The 16,447-nt window shown below is 37.4% G+C and overlaps 1 protein-coding gene and 1 pseudogene across 1 annotated transcript; both read left to right on the top strand.

The window, feature by feature from the left end:
- Positions 1-9,402, top strand: part of LOC101304103 — a 25,632-nt pseudogene extending 16,230 nt beyond the window's left edge.
- Positions 9,403-12,592: 3,190 nt separating this feature from the next.
- On the top strand, positions 12,593-15,050 carry LOC101303816 (probable inorganic phosphate transporter 1-9-like). The gene is made up of 2 exons (XM_004301571.1): positions 12,593-13,359; positions 14,192-15,050. Exons 1-2 carry the CDS (start codon positions 12,647-12,649, stop codon positions 15,048-15,050), a joined length of 1,572 nt encoding a protein of 523 aa, XP_004301619.1. The 5' UTR covers positions 12,593-12,646.
- Positions 15,051-16,447: the final 1,397 nt, after the last annotated feature.

The following is a 16,447-nucleotide window of genomic DNA, read 5'->3' as shown; positions in this document are numbered from 1 at the left end:
TTCCATAATTTGTATTTTGAACATTATTTACTCTTACTTTTATGTATTTTAGTAATTATTAAAGTATTTTTTTTTACATTTTTTAATATTTATTTAATCAATTATTAATTTATATATTCATTGAGATCTAAAGGGAGTCTAGAAAAATTATTATCTTATGTATTTAGCGAGGTTCCTAGTAATATATACTGGTCCCAAGTCGAGACCGAAAAAATTTATTATTTATTCGAGGTTATTCATTTATCGAGGTTTTACTATACTTCCATTTCTTTTCTTTCATTTTTCTAATTCTTATTTCCATATTTGTTTTCAAATTCTAAGAAAAAAGTCCAATGGCACTTTTTTTTTTTTTTGAACCCCGATTAAAATGAATTTTTAAGATATAAATTATCTTCCAACAGTGTGAAGGGTAAAGGGGTAAAGTCGTGGTTGGTAATTGAATTATCGGTTTAACTTTTTTAGACAATTCTGAATAATTTCATAACGTATATATTCAGTTTAATGCCTGTTGTCTTTCGTAAAACCGGCTATATGCATTTAATCGTTTGTTGTTTTTGTCAAAACCACTCGATCTCGAACCTTCGCATTAGCCTGTAAAAACAACCTCCTTAGTCTTCTGATTAGTTCACAGCATCTATAAATTTTCACAGACTGATAGACAAAGAGAAATTTTTCAAGGCATCTTAAGCGTTGGTGTCGATCAGAAATATGATGCTGCGATCAATGAGCCTCTTAGGATCGGAAAATAATAAATTTCCATATTGCACAAAGTCTCCCAAAAAAACTTCATTTATTGAATTGAATCAATGATTTACCAGACGTCTACTATTTCCGAAGCCACCGACGAGGCATGTTGATACAAAAAAGGGTCGGAAAACAAGAAATTCACCGCGAGAGTATAACGGTAAATAATAACTTTCAATGATTTTCTTTCATTTTATTCTTTTTTTTTACTGTTAGATTACAGTCTTTACCTGACTATAATAAAGATTGAAGATAGTTATAACCAAATATTTAATTGTTGGTATAACTGGTACAGTGAAATGTATCATCCAAAGTGATAGGAAGGTTCATATTGAAGGAGTTATGAAAGAGACTGGACTTGTTTTAAACTCATCAACTGTGTACCAGATGAAAGTCCAGCAACTGTGCGCAGCGGGATCATGCATTTACCATCTCTTTTAATCTTCTTGGATATGTTGATACCCGGTTGTTTTCTTCTGTTTTTCGGCCAGATGGAATCCTTGAAGTGGTGGTTATGAAATCAAAAATGTCTCAGGAATTCCTCAAATTCCCTTCTGATGGCAAGTCTTCCCCTGTCAAGTTTCTTCAAGTAACCGTCTGATGTAAAGTTTCTACGAGGGAAGTCTGTTTTGTTATGTCAACATACCCCTTTTTTGCTTGCGAGTTAACAATGTGTATGAATACTCTGAAGTCTGATGTCTCTTCTTTGTAAGCCTGCAAAACAGAATATGTTCAACTCAGTTCACTAGAAAAGGATTTCCCTACAGTTTCAAATGTTTCTTGACGTTCAAATATGAAAATCAAGTTTGCTTACGGGGATTTGCTGCATAATAAACTTCGATCCTACTACCATTGATAACCAAAATGAATAAATACATTTTACTGCCAAATTGTGATGATATCGAACACTTTCACCTTCCTCTCTTCCTCTATCTCTTCTCTTCCAAGATAATAATCAAATTAACGATAAAGATCATTGGGATGTTGTGAGACGTACTAATACAAATAGTGCTTAACGATTCAGAAAAGCTAAACAAAATTTGGTGGACAATATGATATGGTTGATCTGAAAAATTTCAAAAAAATGATGGTTGATCTGAATGTCGACATTCTTTTTTCTTAAGATGAGTTTTAAGGGTTCAAGGTTTTATTTTTATAAGACAAATCTAGTTGTGTTAGAATAGGCTAATTTAGTTTTTAGATAATGGAAATGACTAGCTAATTACATAATGACATGGCATTTAAAGATAATGATATGGCATATGCCACATAATTTGGTATTCTAATTTTGTATAAAAATTTGGTGTCTCTAGCATCACTCTTTTTGTAAAACCCATAGGTTAGCTTAGGTAGTATGTTAGGGTTTCAAAGACTAAGAGTGTCTTAGGATGTTTTGGGGTAATATTGTGTCTTCGTGATTTTTGAATTAACGCATGATTTCTTGAATTTTCTTCTTTTAATGAAAATGACTACAACAAAGATTAAATGTTAGAATCTTTTACACTACCAGAATCATACTAATCAAAATTTAAAAGCGTGAGAATAAATAAGAGGAGACTATTGTTAAGTTAAAGTCGATTCCGTAAGGCAACGGCGTTGTGCGTCTTGTCACTAGATCATCATAAGTCCCGACGATATCAAACCCTAGCAATGCTTCAAGGTAACATCTTGATATAGAACTGTCAAGGCATTGTCAATATGGAGAATCAACGAGCGTTAATTGATTTGGTTCTTGCAAGAAAGTCAAGCATAACTATGAATTTCAGAAGGTGCTCAACACCGTCTTCCAGAAAAACACTGCGTTCCATGAGGACTTTAAGATATTATGGGTGAATAGGATGCGAACCACACCTTTCTTAATTCAGTCTTGTCATAATCGAAGAAACCTCCCAAAAGGTTACCAATCAACCGAAAATTTTTCAGAACTTCATACAGAGGACGAATTGCATAAACCCTAACCCACATCAAGACTTGTGTCATGGGAACTTGATCAAAAAGACGAATTCCTTCCTACATTTCCAAGGCTACAAGAGCACGATCAAAACACCAACTCCCCCTTGTAGCACCTTATTCTGATTGCGAACAGAAGAGGAGAAGAGGAAAATGTTTCACCCCTCTTCTGAACCCTAAACTGACATTCCACCATCCAAAGGCGGAGGAAGTGAGACTTGAACCGCCGGATCCATAGGGTGACGGGTGAGACGTTTACTGAGAAGAAAAGCATGGAAGGATCAGACTTCTGAACATAGTCAAAGGAGAAGAAGAAAACGTTTTCAACCCTCTCCTGAACCCTAAACTAACCTTCCACCATCCATGACTTGAACCGCCGGATCCACAGGGTGATGGGTGAGACGTTTACCGAGAAGAAAAGCATGGGAGGATCAGACTTCTGAACATAGTCAAAGGAGAAGAAGAAAACGTTTTCAACCCTCTCCTAAACCCTAAACTAACGTTCCACCATCCAAGTGCGGAGGAAGTAAGACTTGATCGAACACCATCGGATCTACAGGGTGACGGTTAAGAGGTTTGCCGAGAAGGAAAGTATGTGAAGACTTCTTGACAGGTTTTCACCGATCTTTTCGAGGTTCGGGGCTTTTCCTCTTCGAAAGAGCCAAAGAGGCAACAAAACTTGTTGTGACGACATCAATGGAGGCCATGAGATCGAGATATGATGAAGGAGAGTGGTAAAAGGAGAGCGGTATTGGTGATGGAGGTCGAGATTGGTGAGGGAAGCAGTAGGTCGCAGAGGCACGCTTAAGAATATTGAGCGGAGGCTCATAGGATTTTTTTTTCGTTTTTTTTTTTTTTGTAGTAAAGGGCTGGTGCGGCTGCTCTCAAGTCTTGATTAATAAAACTGTCGAATAGAAGGGGAGACATTAAACTTAAACCCCTGATTACAAAGACTTGAACTAATATCAGCAGTATCTACAAACATGTACTCAACTAGGCAACGACTAATAAAAAATGCTCTATTGACTACTCTATTTGCTTTAATATAGTGGTGACATAACAGAAAGTTAACTTGACTATTGCGAAGCATAATTACCACAAACACATTTTTCTTACTATGTTGCCGTCGGAGGATAAATCTGACGACACTTAGCTTCACCCTACCACTAGGCGGCAGCGACCATTTGACAAAGCAAGAAACTCGCTGCATACCTAGAGCAGACAAGGCACTTTGAGTGCACACACAGGCATAAAGCCTGACTCGCTCTAGCCAACTAATGTAGAGAATTATTGCTCGCAAAAGGCGAGAACAAACTAAATAACATAAATAAAATATTGCACTAACGAAATAGATTTAATGAACTTGAAATAGGACCCCAGCCCAGTTACCACTTTGCCAAGGACAAACCCAATTTATGGGTCCAGTCCAAAACATTTGCTGCACGACCGGTCCCATCTCCCAGCTCGTCGACACTCTGCTGCCGCTCTTTGATCCCGCCCCGCCGTTCGAACTGAATNACAATTATTATTATTATTATTATTATTATTATTATTATTATTATTATTATCAATAAATAGTTTTCTACATAGAAAAAAGGTCCACAAGTTTATTGTATTTATAGCGAAAGCTCAATATGTAGTAGTGGCGCGCACAATATATTTATAATGGATATTGATCATAAGTGAAAGAGTGATGCTATTAACACACTCTTTTTTGTTATTAACACACTTCATCTATGATGATAACCAATCATGAAACAAATTTAAGTGGCAAATCTGTAAATAAAATTAAAATGTGTGGATAGAAAAATTGATAGAGTGTGTTAATAGCAAAAAATGGTGTGAAATAGACGATATATAAATAGGATTAAATACTTGGGACACCCTAAACTTTACACCTCGATTTTTTTTTTTTTTGATAAGTTAAACAACTCAAATACTACAACTTAAAACTTACAACTTTCCACTTACAAAAGGAGACTTATGTCACTAGACCAAATGGTACTGGGCTGTCTCTCGGTTTTCAAATTTAATAAAATGTTATTTTAAAAAATAAAGTTTAAAAATACATATTTGACAAAAGAAAAACAACAGGGGATTGAGTGTGTACCACCGGTTTTAGAAAAAACAATGGGCATTAAAATTTATTATATACTGTATGGAATTTCATAGTTATACTTGGTAAGTTTTACTTTCTCTAACATTTACGTCAATCTTACTTAATTTTTACCGACTAAAGAGGTTTGAACCATGCCATGACCTTAAATTGTTGGTTAAGCTACCTAACCGACTGCACCGCAACTCACCGACTAACGAAGTAACTATGTTTCAGGGTTGTCTGATATAATTAAGCTATTTTTGCAACCCTTCACATTGTTAAAAGGTAATAAAAAAACCTCTACATTCCAGCCCGGGAGCGGATGAAGGTCCACGCTAGCGGTGCGGCACAGTCACTGCATTCGGGTCCAAAGTTAGAGGACGATTGTTCGATCTTTGATTTAAAAGAAGGATTTTGTTATGGCCTTTTCAAATCTTCAGGGAGAACAAGCGAGGCTCAACCTCTATCTTGTCGGAGGCTTATTTTGGAGTTGTTGTAGTTGCTGGAAATGGACAGTGGCTGGGATCTCGATCTCATAGCATAGATGAGCTCGAGTAGTGTTTAGAACTGGCTGTAAAATCTGAGGGTCCTCAGAAAGCTAAAAAGAGAAGCTTCGACAAGGTTCTCATGATGGGTTAGTCTTCTGGGGGGTCGACGATAGAAGAGGTTAGTCTATTCTCAGCTGATGGTGATTCTAGGAAGACCCTGGAGGGTGATTTCGGGTTCTAGTTAGTAGGTAGGCTTGCCTACATGTCTTAGTTACTAGCTAGTTTTCATTCTAAGGACTACAACATAGAAATTACTTAGGTTTTTCTTAAATAATTTTGCATGATCCAATTATAAGGCCAATATCATGTAAGCGGATCGTGTTCATATTGTTATCCTACTACCACCAATGGTCGGTGTACTGCCTAATTGGTTAAGTAGCCTAATCACAACGTTGAGGCCGAGAAGTGTTAGAGAGAAGTTAAAACTTACCAAGTATAACTATGTATTTCCATACCGTATATAATACATTTCAATACCCATTGTCTTTCGTAAAACCGGGAATACACACTCAATCGCCTATAGTTTTTCTCAAAACCACTCGTTCTCAAATCTTCACAGTAGCGTATAAGAAGACCTGATTAGTGTTCTAATTTACACAAAACATCTCCAAATTTTAACACACGAATAGACAAAGAGAATGTTTTTTAAGACATCTTAAGTGTCGACGTCGATAAGAAATGTGATATTACGACCGACGAACCTCAGAGTATCGGAAAACAAGAAATTCTATTATTGTCAAATGTCTCCCGCACAAACTCACACTCATCGAATTAATGATTTATCAGACGTCTATCATTTCCGAAGCCACCAACAACGCAGGTGCGAGGTGCATACATCGGAAAAGAAGAAATTCATGCCGGAGTATAATGGTAAATTAAGAAAAATAATAACTTTGAGCGATTTTCTTTCATTTTATTTTAAGATCACTGTTAAAACTAAAACCCAAACTCGACGGCTACTCTAAAACCAGTTTGGGGTTTCTGTTCTGAATTTTGATCGTGCAGAAAATTAGGGCTCGGCCTCAGGCTTCCGGTCGCCGTTGAATTTGAGGTACTCACATCTGGGTTCTTCATCAATTGCCTCTATTAATTCCTTGTGAATTTTAATTCAGATATTTCCATGCTGCATTCGTTATTTACATTTCTTTCTTAAAGCCTGTGAATTTTTGGTTTGCGGGATCATATTGATCATGTATCGAAATGAAACTAGAAGCTTCTTGACTGTTGGACTTGTCTGAAATCAAAAAATGGCTGTGTGTTTTCTTGGCTAGTTTTGAGAATTATTTTGTCTCTATTGCAACACTGGTAGTAATGGTAACTGGGATAATCAAATCATTGGAAGACTACTATTTCAGAAAATTATGATTAGCACTATAGATATTCGACCAATTTTGCAGGAAAATGTCTACAAGTCTAGTTTCAATATTCAGATGCATGTGAGTAGTAGTACCCTTAGTACAGTTTTATAGAGATGTAAATGGGTTTCCGCGCGGGAAGATCTATACACAGGGTGTGTGTGTGTGTGCTGCACCTATGGTGCCACGGAGTGTTAAGTCATTTCCAATAGAGGAGAGTTGTAGTTGAGGGGATCTAGTAGAGAGGAGCTGTTTAGCTGGCCAGTAGGGAGATGATCTGGCTCTCTTGGCCGTACCTTGCTTTGCCACTCGCTGAATATATCAGGAGAATGCAGCGCGTGGTAAGACTCCATCGTGTTAAAGAAACGTCATCTTGTACTTGGGTCAAGTTGTGAGGGTTAGCATCCATGTCAGTTAGTTAGTCTTTTTATGACACCAGTAGTATTGTGTGTGCTTAATATCTCAGTTGAACTTATTCTTTGCATGACTTTTATAACTTCTTCCCTTGATCTTTGGTTTAAGCTGTCTGTATCTGTACTGTTTATTGTAGTGTATAAGTTGTTCCTAAACCTGCTTAATTTAAGAAATGTGAAGCCTAAGACTGGTTTAGATTAAGGATGGTGTCTATCAGTACACCCGTGTCACTTTGGTTTGACTAAGTTGTTCTGTACTTATCATTGTATAGTTTGAGGCATGTAAAATTGAAAATTATACTTTGCTAAGTTTAACCTTGTCCTTCATCATCATAAGCTTTCATTCTCTCTCAAAGCTATGTGCTTGTTTTCTTGTTTCTTCTTTAAAGACACCAATTACTAGCTGCATAGTCATTAAATATCTAACTTTAAACAATTGGAGGGTCTATTATGATTGTACACCACCTGCTTAGTCATCGTTTTCCATTTTAACCATTAGGATGTCCAAAGAGAGCCAACTTGATCGGAATAGAATCCTGATGTCAAACCCAACAATTGTATCATTGTATGGCATTGGCAATATGCATTGCCAAATCCATGAAAGCAAAAGCCAAAAATCCATGTTCCAAAATAGATTATTTGATTCATCTCATAAACATGATTGCCATCTCCAACTGTAATCGAGCGTTTTTATGTGTGTGTCGAGTTCGTTCAAGTACAGTGGAAATTTTGAATGCTTTCGTTGTTTGAGAACTTAGAACCTTCTCTTAGGACTTCTAAGGTTTTCAGTGATCCTGCTGCAGCTGTGGGGATCAACGGCCTTGTTGGGTTCAAAAAATAGAGGCTTGGAAGGAATCTAAGTCCCTTAATATGTTTGGTAAGTTGAAGATTGGGGTATTGTGCAGGAGAAATCCCAAAAAGAAAGGAAAGTGAAAATGTGCAGTTCCCCTGGGTTTGGTTTTCCCTACTCCTCGGAACACAAACTTTTCCCAGTGCTATTGGGCTTAGGGAGAGAACTGTAAGGGCTTTACTAAAAATGCTGAAACAGATGGTTCAGCTGACTTCTTTAGCCTTACCTTTCTGAACGATGTGACCTCAAGCATTTCATATAAGTGGAGTATAGTTAGGACTTTATTGAAGCATTTCAATATGACACGTAGCATACTGAGCATTGTGGCGAGCAATTATTTGGAATTAGAATAAGCCACTAGACAGTTAGACACTAGTTAGTATCTCATGATGTTATGTTTCTTTTATATTTTGCATGTTGCTGTGTTTCTTGATCAACTTTTCTAGCCTCTGTATCTTTTATACAGCACCGATGCTTACTAGTTGTCATATAGCAAAATTGGTTCTAGCCTAGTCTGCTGTAGTAGGACACAAATGTTACAAGACAGTTACAGTATCGGCGCATTCGTATAATTTCAACAAAAACACAAAATATTTTCCTTAGTTAGTTTTGAAATTACTTATGTGCAAGCCTTTATTTTTTTATATATTTGAAATCTACATCATGCCAAACATGAGAAATTAACAAGAAATTATGAGAAATTTTCTGATCAATAAAGATCATTCATATATTGTGCTTGCCTAGTTACTTATTTAAATAAAATTAATAGTCGCATTTGAGAGATCAAGACCATAAGGAGGTAAATTGATAGCCTTTTTTTATAATTTTTTTTAGAAGGTCAATTGATAGCATGGACAGGCAATGCTGCTTACCATCCATGTCTGAAGCCAGCGGTTGTTGTAACTGGCACAGCGAATGAAGGTACTGCTGGACCAGGTATCGGTCATGTTGACATTGGCATGAGTGATGCTGCCTACTTATTTCGGGTTGCAGTTCCTGGTCTTCGGAGGAAACAAAGTGAGATTCTTTACCTGTAAATTTCATCATATATGTGCACAATCTCTCAATACTTGGCACCCAGCCATTCTTTATTGCACTGCTACGGTCTTTTATATGGCTACCATAATAATTGAAGATAGTTATAACCAAGTATTTAATTGTTGGTATAACAGGTACAGTGAAATGCATCATTGAAAGTGGCGGGCAGGTCCATATCGAAGGAGTTATGACAGAGACTGGACTTGTTTTAAACTCATCAACTGTGTACTAGATGAAAGTCCAGCAACTCTGCGCAGCGGGATCATTTACCATCTCTTTTAATCTTCCTGGAACTGTTGATACTCGGCTGTTTTCTCCTGTTTTTCGGGCAGATGGAATTCTTGAAGTGGTGGTTATGAAATCAAAAATGTCTCCCCCTGTCAAGTTTCCTCAAGTAACCGTCTGATGTAAAGTTTCTGCAAGGAAAGTAGCTAGTCTGTTTTGTTATGACATACATCTTTGCTTGCGAGTTAACAATGTGTATGAACACACTGAAGTCTGATGTCTTTTTATATCTGCAAAACGGAATGTGTTCAACTCAGGTTGCTAGAAAAGGATTTTCCAACAGTTTCAGATATGTCATGACGTTGAATTTACATCAACAATGAAGATCAAGTTGCTTACAGATTCAATATCGATTGGAAACTAATGAAATGAAAATCCCCAGCTCTTGGCACATTGAACTTCAGAGTTGGACAAAGCATCGATATGAAGGATAATATGAGTGCCCCTCTTGTTCATTGACCATACTTTGCTTCAAGTAAGTCACCCCATTGCTTTCAGTGGGAGCAGCATGACGCCACTTGGCTGCAAAATTCCACAAAACTGGGCAGCACAAGTATCATACATGCTGTTGTGATTGTTTTTCTGAAGGTGAAGACGAAAGCAGTTATGTTAGTCAATTTGTGGTGATTAATTAACTGAATGATCATCGTCCAAACAAAGTGTCACCATTTTGATGGTCCATTCTTGTCACTCATGCTCCACGCGGTTTTGCAAAATTTTACATTTCTTTGTTCTCTCCCTCAATTATTCCTTCTTTAGTGAGGAATTATGCTGTAAAATCCACAGGTTAGCTCAGGTAGTATGTTAGGCGTTCTAAGAGTGTCTTAAGATGTGTGATTGCATTGCTTTTTTTGTTGTTGCTGTTTTTGTTGTGAATAGTGTGATTGTATTGCCATGTCTTCGTGATTTTTGAATTAACCCATGATATCATTTTCTTTTCCTTTCTTATTTTAATAAAAAGGACTACTGTACAACGAAGATAAAAAGTTAGAATGTCTTACACAACCAGAATCATACTAATCAAAATTCAAAAGCATGTAGAACAAATTTGCTTCTCACTAAACATATTAGAATGATCTGAACCCAAAAACTGAGCAATAGATGTCTTCCCGAAAGGCAAAGTTTTGCAGAACAGATACTGGTACGTTCACCCTAGATTTTGATACCAGCAAATAGATCAAGTCATGATCATATATAGCTAATGACAAATTGTACAGACTTCATTCTAATTTTGAGTGAGGCACTAAACTTGAATCAATACATGATTATACACAACAAGTAATGATGATGAACAATAGAAAAGAAACTAATGAGTGTCTTCAAGAAACGTAGGCCGGAGAAATTTGTGATATCTCTAGGCAATTAGAGAGGCATATGGCAGCTATAGAAAAGAAATCCAATGATGATAATATTCCTAGGACTTGGATTATGAAACTTGAGCTAACTACGTAGCTCTTCCCTAATAAATAAATTCCAGCTCCGATCCAATCCAACGGAGATAGTTAAGCAGAGTGCCGGAGATTACTAGGAAATTTGGCAGTGTTCTCTATTATTGTAAATACAAAAGCTGATGCAGACAAATAATCTACCCTAGTCCAAACGAGCGACACAAAATGCTAAAACAATTTCATTTCCAAGTCAACAACACCATCACTCTTCAAAATATGTGATTCCCAAATGTCCAACACGTACCCTTCAATAGGTAGACACCAAAACCATATTGCAAGTAAGCCAAGTTTTGAAGATGAGAAAATTTTAAGAAAAATACACGATAAATTATCCACTTTTAATTTTGGTGTTTTAAGTTTCAAATAATCATAAAGGTACATGATATTAGAATCACGACATATTTTTAGTACATGACGTTAGTAACGCCGTTAACTCTATGTAATTTCTTAATCAAAAGGTGATTTCGGGTTTTCTCTGTTCTTTTTTTTTTATATTTGTTTTACTCTTTTTCTATTTATATATATTTTTTAATTTTGTTAACTCAGGCCATAATCTTAATGACTTTACTGTCTGCAAGTAGCTCGATCACTCTATTCCATTTTCTGTTTTAAATTTGGTCTTTAGAAATTGTTATTTTGTTAATAGTTCAACAATGAGAATTGGATTTTCTGTGCTCCTCAAAAAAATTTAGTACAAGTTCAGGAATGAGAATTAGATTTTTTTTTATCTCTCTCCTTAGTAATTATTAATTTTAATAATTTATTACTGCTAAATTAGGGAGTGACAGATTTGTCCCTCAAATTTTAATGGAAAGCACACAAGATGACGAAAGACATAACGGCATGTACATATTTTCTGTTAAGATTAGAACTTTATGTACCTTTATGATTGTTTTGAAATTTGAAACACTAAAATTAGGAATGGATCATTTGTCATGTACTGTTTTTAAAAATTTTCCTTTGAAGAAACATATGTGATAAATTATGCTTAACAATTAAACATATGTAGTTTTCTACCAAATTGATTGATTGTTTCTTGAGATCATGAAGGGGAGGACCACTAAGTTAAGGATTAGTCGAGGACTTTCTCATTAATCGTTTATTACACCCACTTTCCAATTACATTTTTTCATATCAATTGTTCAGTTTTTAGGTCTATATAAGTAGATCATTTATACAAATTTTCAGCTAAATTAGTAATCGTTTAGGGATCGAACCAAATCAAATCGATGGACGATCCAAATATGTTAAACATGTAAAATCACATTTATGAATGCCTTAAATATTTTCAATTTGGTTGAAAATTTGTAAAGATGATCTACTCATATATATTTACAAACTAGACAGTTGAGAAGTAAATATGCGATCGAAAAATAGGTGAAACGAAAAAGTCCTTAACTTAATGGCCTTCATTAGAACCACTCCCTTGAGATCATCTCTATCCTATGTTTCTATAGTGCTTCAAATTATGAAACCAGAACGTACAATACTAGAAATACATTACTCACATAATGGGAGGTTAGGGAACATCCGAATGTGTTAGTTATGTAATGATCCTAATATATAAAAAGTCTTTGCAAGTTTTAACTAGTATATACATATAGAGACGACGCATACATATGAATAATATGATCCAAATTAAGAATGAGTTGGGTGAATCAAAATGATACAGCATATTCATAGAATCATTGACTCGTACTAATACTATACTAGTCTGATTAAACCTCGGATCACATCAATGTCGTACTCTGCGAAACTACTCGATGCCTTCCTCAAGGGCTCAACCTCATAAATATACACGATATTAGTCTATTCACTGTAATAGACAATGCCTATAAGTAGAACCATTTTCAGAACAAAAACAAGTAAGAGCATTTAGCAAATTAGAGCAAGCAAAAGTGACACAAGTGAAGAGCAATGGCGTTGAAGGTGCTTTCGGCCCTTGACACGGCGAAGACGCAATGGTACCACTTCAAGGCCATCATCATCGCCGGCATGGGCCTCTTCACCGACGCCTACGACCTCTTCTGCATCCCTCCCATCATGAGACTCCTCGGCCGCATATACTACGACAATCACCCCACAACATTCGACAGTGACGACGACAACTTTGTGATCCCGGCGCTGGTCGTCTCGGCTATGGTAGGCTTCCCTCTCCTCGGCACCATCCTCGGGCAGCTGCTCTTCGGCAGACTCGGGGACCTAGTCGGTAGGAGACATGTATACGGGCTTTCACTGATGGTGATGGTGCTGAGCTCCATAGGGTGCGGCTTCTCCATCTGCACCTCCACCACCTGCGTCCTCGTCAGCCTCGGCTTCTTCCGGTTCCTTCTCGGTGTCGGCATCGGCGGAGACTACCCTCTCTCGGCCACCATCATGTCGGAGTTTGCAAACAAGAAGACTCGTGGCTCGTTCATAGCAGCTGTGTTCTCCATGCAAGGGTTTGGGATCCTTGCGAGCTCTATAGTGACCATCGTGGTGTGTGCGGTTTTTAACTTTTTAAGCAATCCAGATCCGAAGGAAGTAACGCCGGACGAGGCGGACATAGCGTGGAGGTTGATACTCATGCTCGGTGCAATTCCGGCTGCCATGACGTACTATTGGAGGATGATGATGCCTGAAACTGCCAGGTAGTTATTTACTTAAACTAGCAAACTAAACTATTATCTTCCATTTTTTATAAATTTATCGGTTGAATTGTGTATATAGTTCGTCAACATCTATGTGTCTCGGATTGTTTGGTTGTATGTGATGTGTGAGGTAGCTATAGCTAGCTAGCTGTAAAAAGAAATTATTCATAATAAGAACCAAGAGTGAGAAATGCTGGTATTTGAACTTGACCATCTTAGATCTTACTTGTTTCTCTTAACGAGTAAAATACACAGAGTTATAGTCATACATCGTTTTCCAAAGTAAATGGTCCGGTGGTATAGAATTTTTAATTAGCTGAAAGGAAATGTTGGGGCACGCTTGCAGCTGGATTTTTCTATAGATGTGAGGAAATTAGGTGAAGGATCATAATCTGCCTTATGAATTACCTCATCATGTTTTTGTTTTAACTAGAATGAAGAAGATATATGGACCCATAAGATATTACCTAATGTTGCATGGAGGTCACGCTACAGAGAGGAGACACACTAAGTTGAAAACAAAGACACTTAACAAAATCATAGTAAGACACTTAACAAAATCATAGTACTCGTAGCTATTTTGATTTCATATAAGTTGTAGAATGGAAAAGGCCTTCAATGGAAATGATCGATTCTTGTCACTCACTTTCCTCAACTTTCCCATTGATATTCATCCCCCATCTCTTCACTCTCCTATTTCGTAAGACGTGCCTTACTGGTCTCCAATCTCTTCACTCTCTTATCCCATGGATATGCACATCATTTTGTGAAATAATACTGAACTGAAATTAGCATTTTTGCTTAATGGTTCCAATTTGTTAATTCATTTCAGATACACAGCATTGGTAGAGCTAAATGTGGCGCAAGCGGCTAAGAACATGGAGAAAGTGTTGGCTGTTTCCTTGAGTCAAATTGCAGAAGATGAACCAGATTTACTGACAATGGGGCAAAATCCTGCATCATCGTATCCCTTCTTCTCCAAGGAATTTTTACGTCTCCATGGCCGCGATCTCTTCTCTTGTGCAGCCAACTGGTTTCTTGTTGATATTGTCTTCTACAGCAGCAACCTGTTCCAGTCTCAAATATATAGAAGATATATCGACCAAAAGTACCCAAAATACGACGTCAATCTCTATCAAGATGCTCTGCATGTTGCAGAGTTGCAAGCAATTGTCACAATATGCTCCACAATCCCAGGGTATTGGTTCACTGTCTACTTCATTGATCGAATTGGAAGGCGAAGAATACAAATGATGGGGTTTTTCGTCATGGCACTTGTTTATTTCTCGATTGGGATACCCTATACAACTCACTGGGCAGAACACACAGATGAAGGTTTCATGGTCCTCTATGGCCTCACTTTCTTCTTCGCAAATTTTGGACCGAATACTACTACTTTTATAGTGCCTGCTGAACTTTTCCCGGCGAGGTTTAGGTCAACTTGTCATGGGGTTTCAGGGGCTTTGGGGAAGGTTGGTGCCTTGATCGGATCAATTGGATTTCTATGGGCTGCGCATGGTCAAAATGAGGAGGATCGAAAGACGAAAGAGATCAAGATGTCATTGATTGGTTTAGGTGTAGTGTGTATTCTGGGATTGGTGGTAACGTATCTCTTCACACCTGAAACTAGGGGAAGATCACTAGAAGAGAATGAGAATGAAAACGAGAATGGGAATGAACAACATGCATGATCAGGAAACAAATGTTACATGCCTAGAGAAGCAATTTTTAGTTCTCTGTGTGTTCTATATATATTGGAACCGTTAGAGTTTGTTCTTTATATCCTGTAAATAGTAGGGATACAAACTTGATGGAGGGGTATGGGATAATCATTAGAGTTTGTTCTTTATATCCTGTAAATACTGGACTCTAAACCGAGAAGATTTTTGAGAGGGGGCCTTGTTCATTCTCAGTTGAAAAAGTCTAGTTAGCTGTCTAGGTTTAGGAGTGAATTTTGCTTGTTAATGGCTTGATTCTCTTGTTCTTTTTGTGAACGGTTTGAACCAAAGCAATCTGAAGTTTTTCGATGTGATAGACATGCTAATGAAGGAAGAAGCTCTGGTTCAGATTAAGGATTTCGTAAACTGAGATGGTCGGGATGACTGGGATCAGTGCCCCTTTGACATCAAAATGAAGGAAGAAGCTTTGGTTACTGATTAAGGGTATGGTAAACTGGGATCAGTGCACAGTTTGACATCATAACCAAACAAAACCAATCCGTGCCACTCCTTAGAACATATGGGAATATTTCGACAGCCCTTATGGACTGCAGTCCCATATTATGTTTGTCGGAAGCCACCCATAAAACTACGTACCAGGAATACAAGAATTAATAAAAATGCTTGGATTCTCATATTTTGAGATTGCTCGCAACACTCGTGCATCGATATTTTTAACCTTCAGCACACGTGCATCGATATTTTTAACCTTCAGCACATTCTCTAGACTATATATAGTGAAGGGAAGGGGAGATCAGAGAGAGAAGCAACGGGACTCGCCCCGTATTTGGCATCCCATCATACCAACAGGGTCGCCATTTCAAATCTTGTAGACTGAGTTCAAATGATGATTTGTTCACCAATACCATCACAAAGCCAGACGAGAAGGTCACCAAGGTGATATTGTGGCTACATCTTATCTTTTCCATCCCATGTCACGATGACATCATCAATATCTCGTTGGGGAGTTCTTTCAGATGGTAAGTGTTTCTAAATTAACCAGGGAGCAGAAAAATGTGGAGAATGAAAAAACGAAGGTTGGTTTTCTGGCAAGGCAAACTGTTTCCTAATCCAACCAGGACAAGTTCTAAGTTTTAACGCTAAGTGGGTGAGAGAAGCCCATTGCCTGTAAAGGTGAGGCAGAGGATTTCGTTATGAATTAAACCGTGAGGGGAATGGAAGGTGGGGGTACTGCTGACAGTGCTGAGTAAAACTTCCACATCATCTACTAGAAGAAACTCAAAAAACAAAAAAACAATCAATTGAGGCATCAGAGGTTATGTTGCAACATCCCCTAAACATCCCATAAACATGCCTCCATTAACTCCCTCAACCTGGGTCTCAGAGGCATTAGAGGTTAAGAAAGCAGC

The sequence above is a fragment of the Fragaria vesca genome, linkage group LG5 (assembly GCF_000184155.1).
Source record: "Fragaria vesca subsp. vesca linkage group LG5, FraVesHawaii_1.0, whole genome shotgun sequence".
In the NCBI taxonomy this organism is placed as follows: Eukaryota; Viridiplantae; Streptophyta; class Magnoliopsida; order Rosales; family Rosaceae; genus Fragaria; species Fragaria vesca.
Note: the sequence above shows the minus strand (reverse complement) of the source record. Positions and strands in the feature narration are given on the sequence as shown.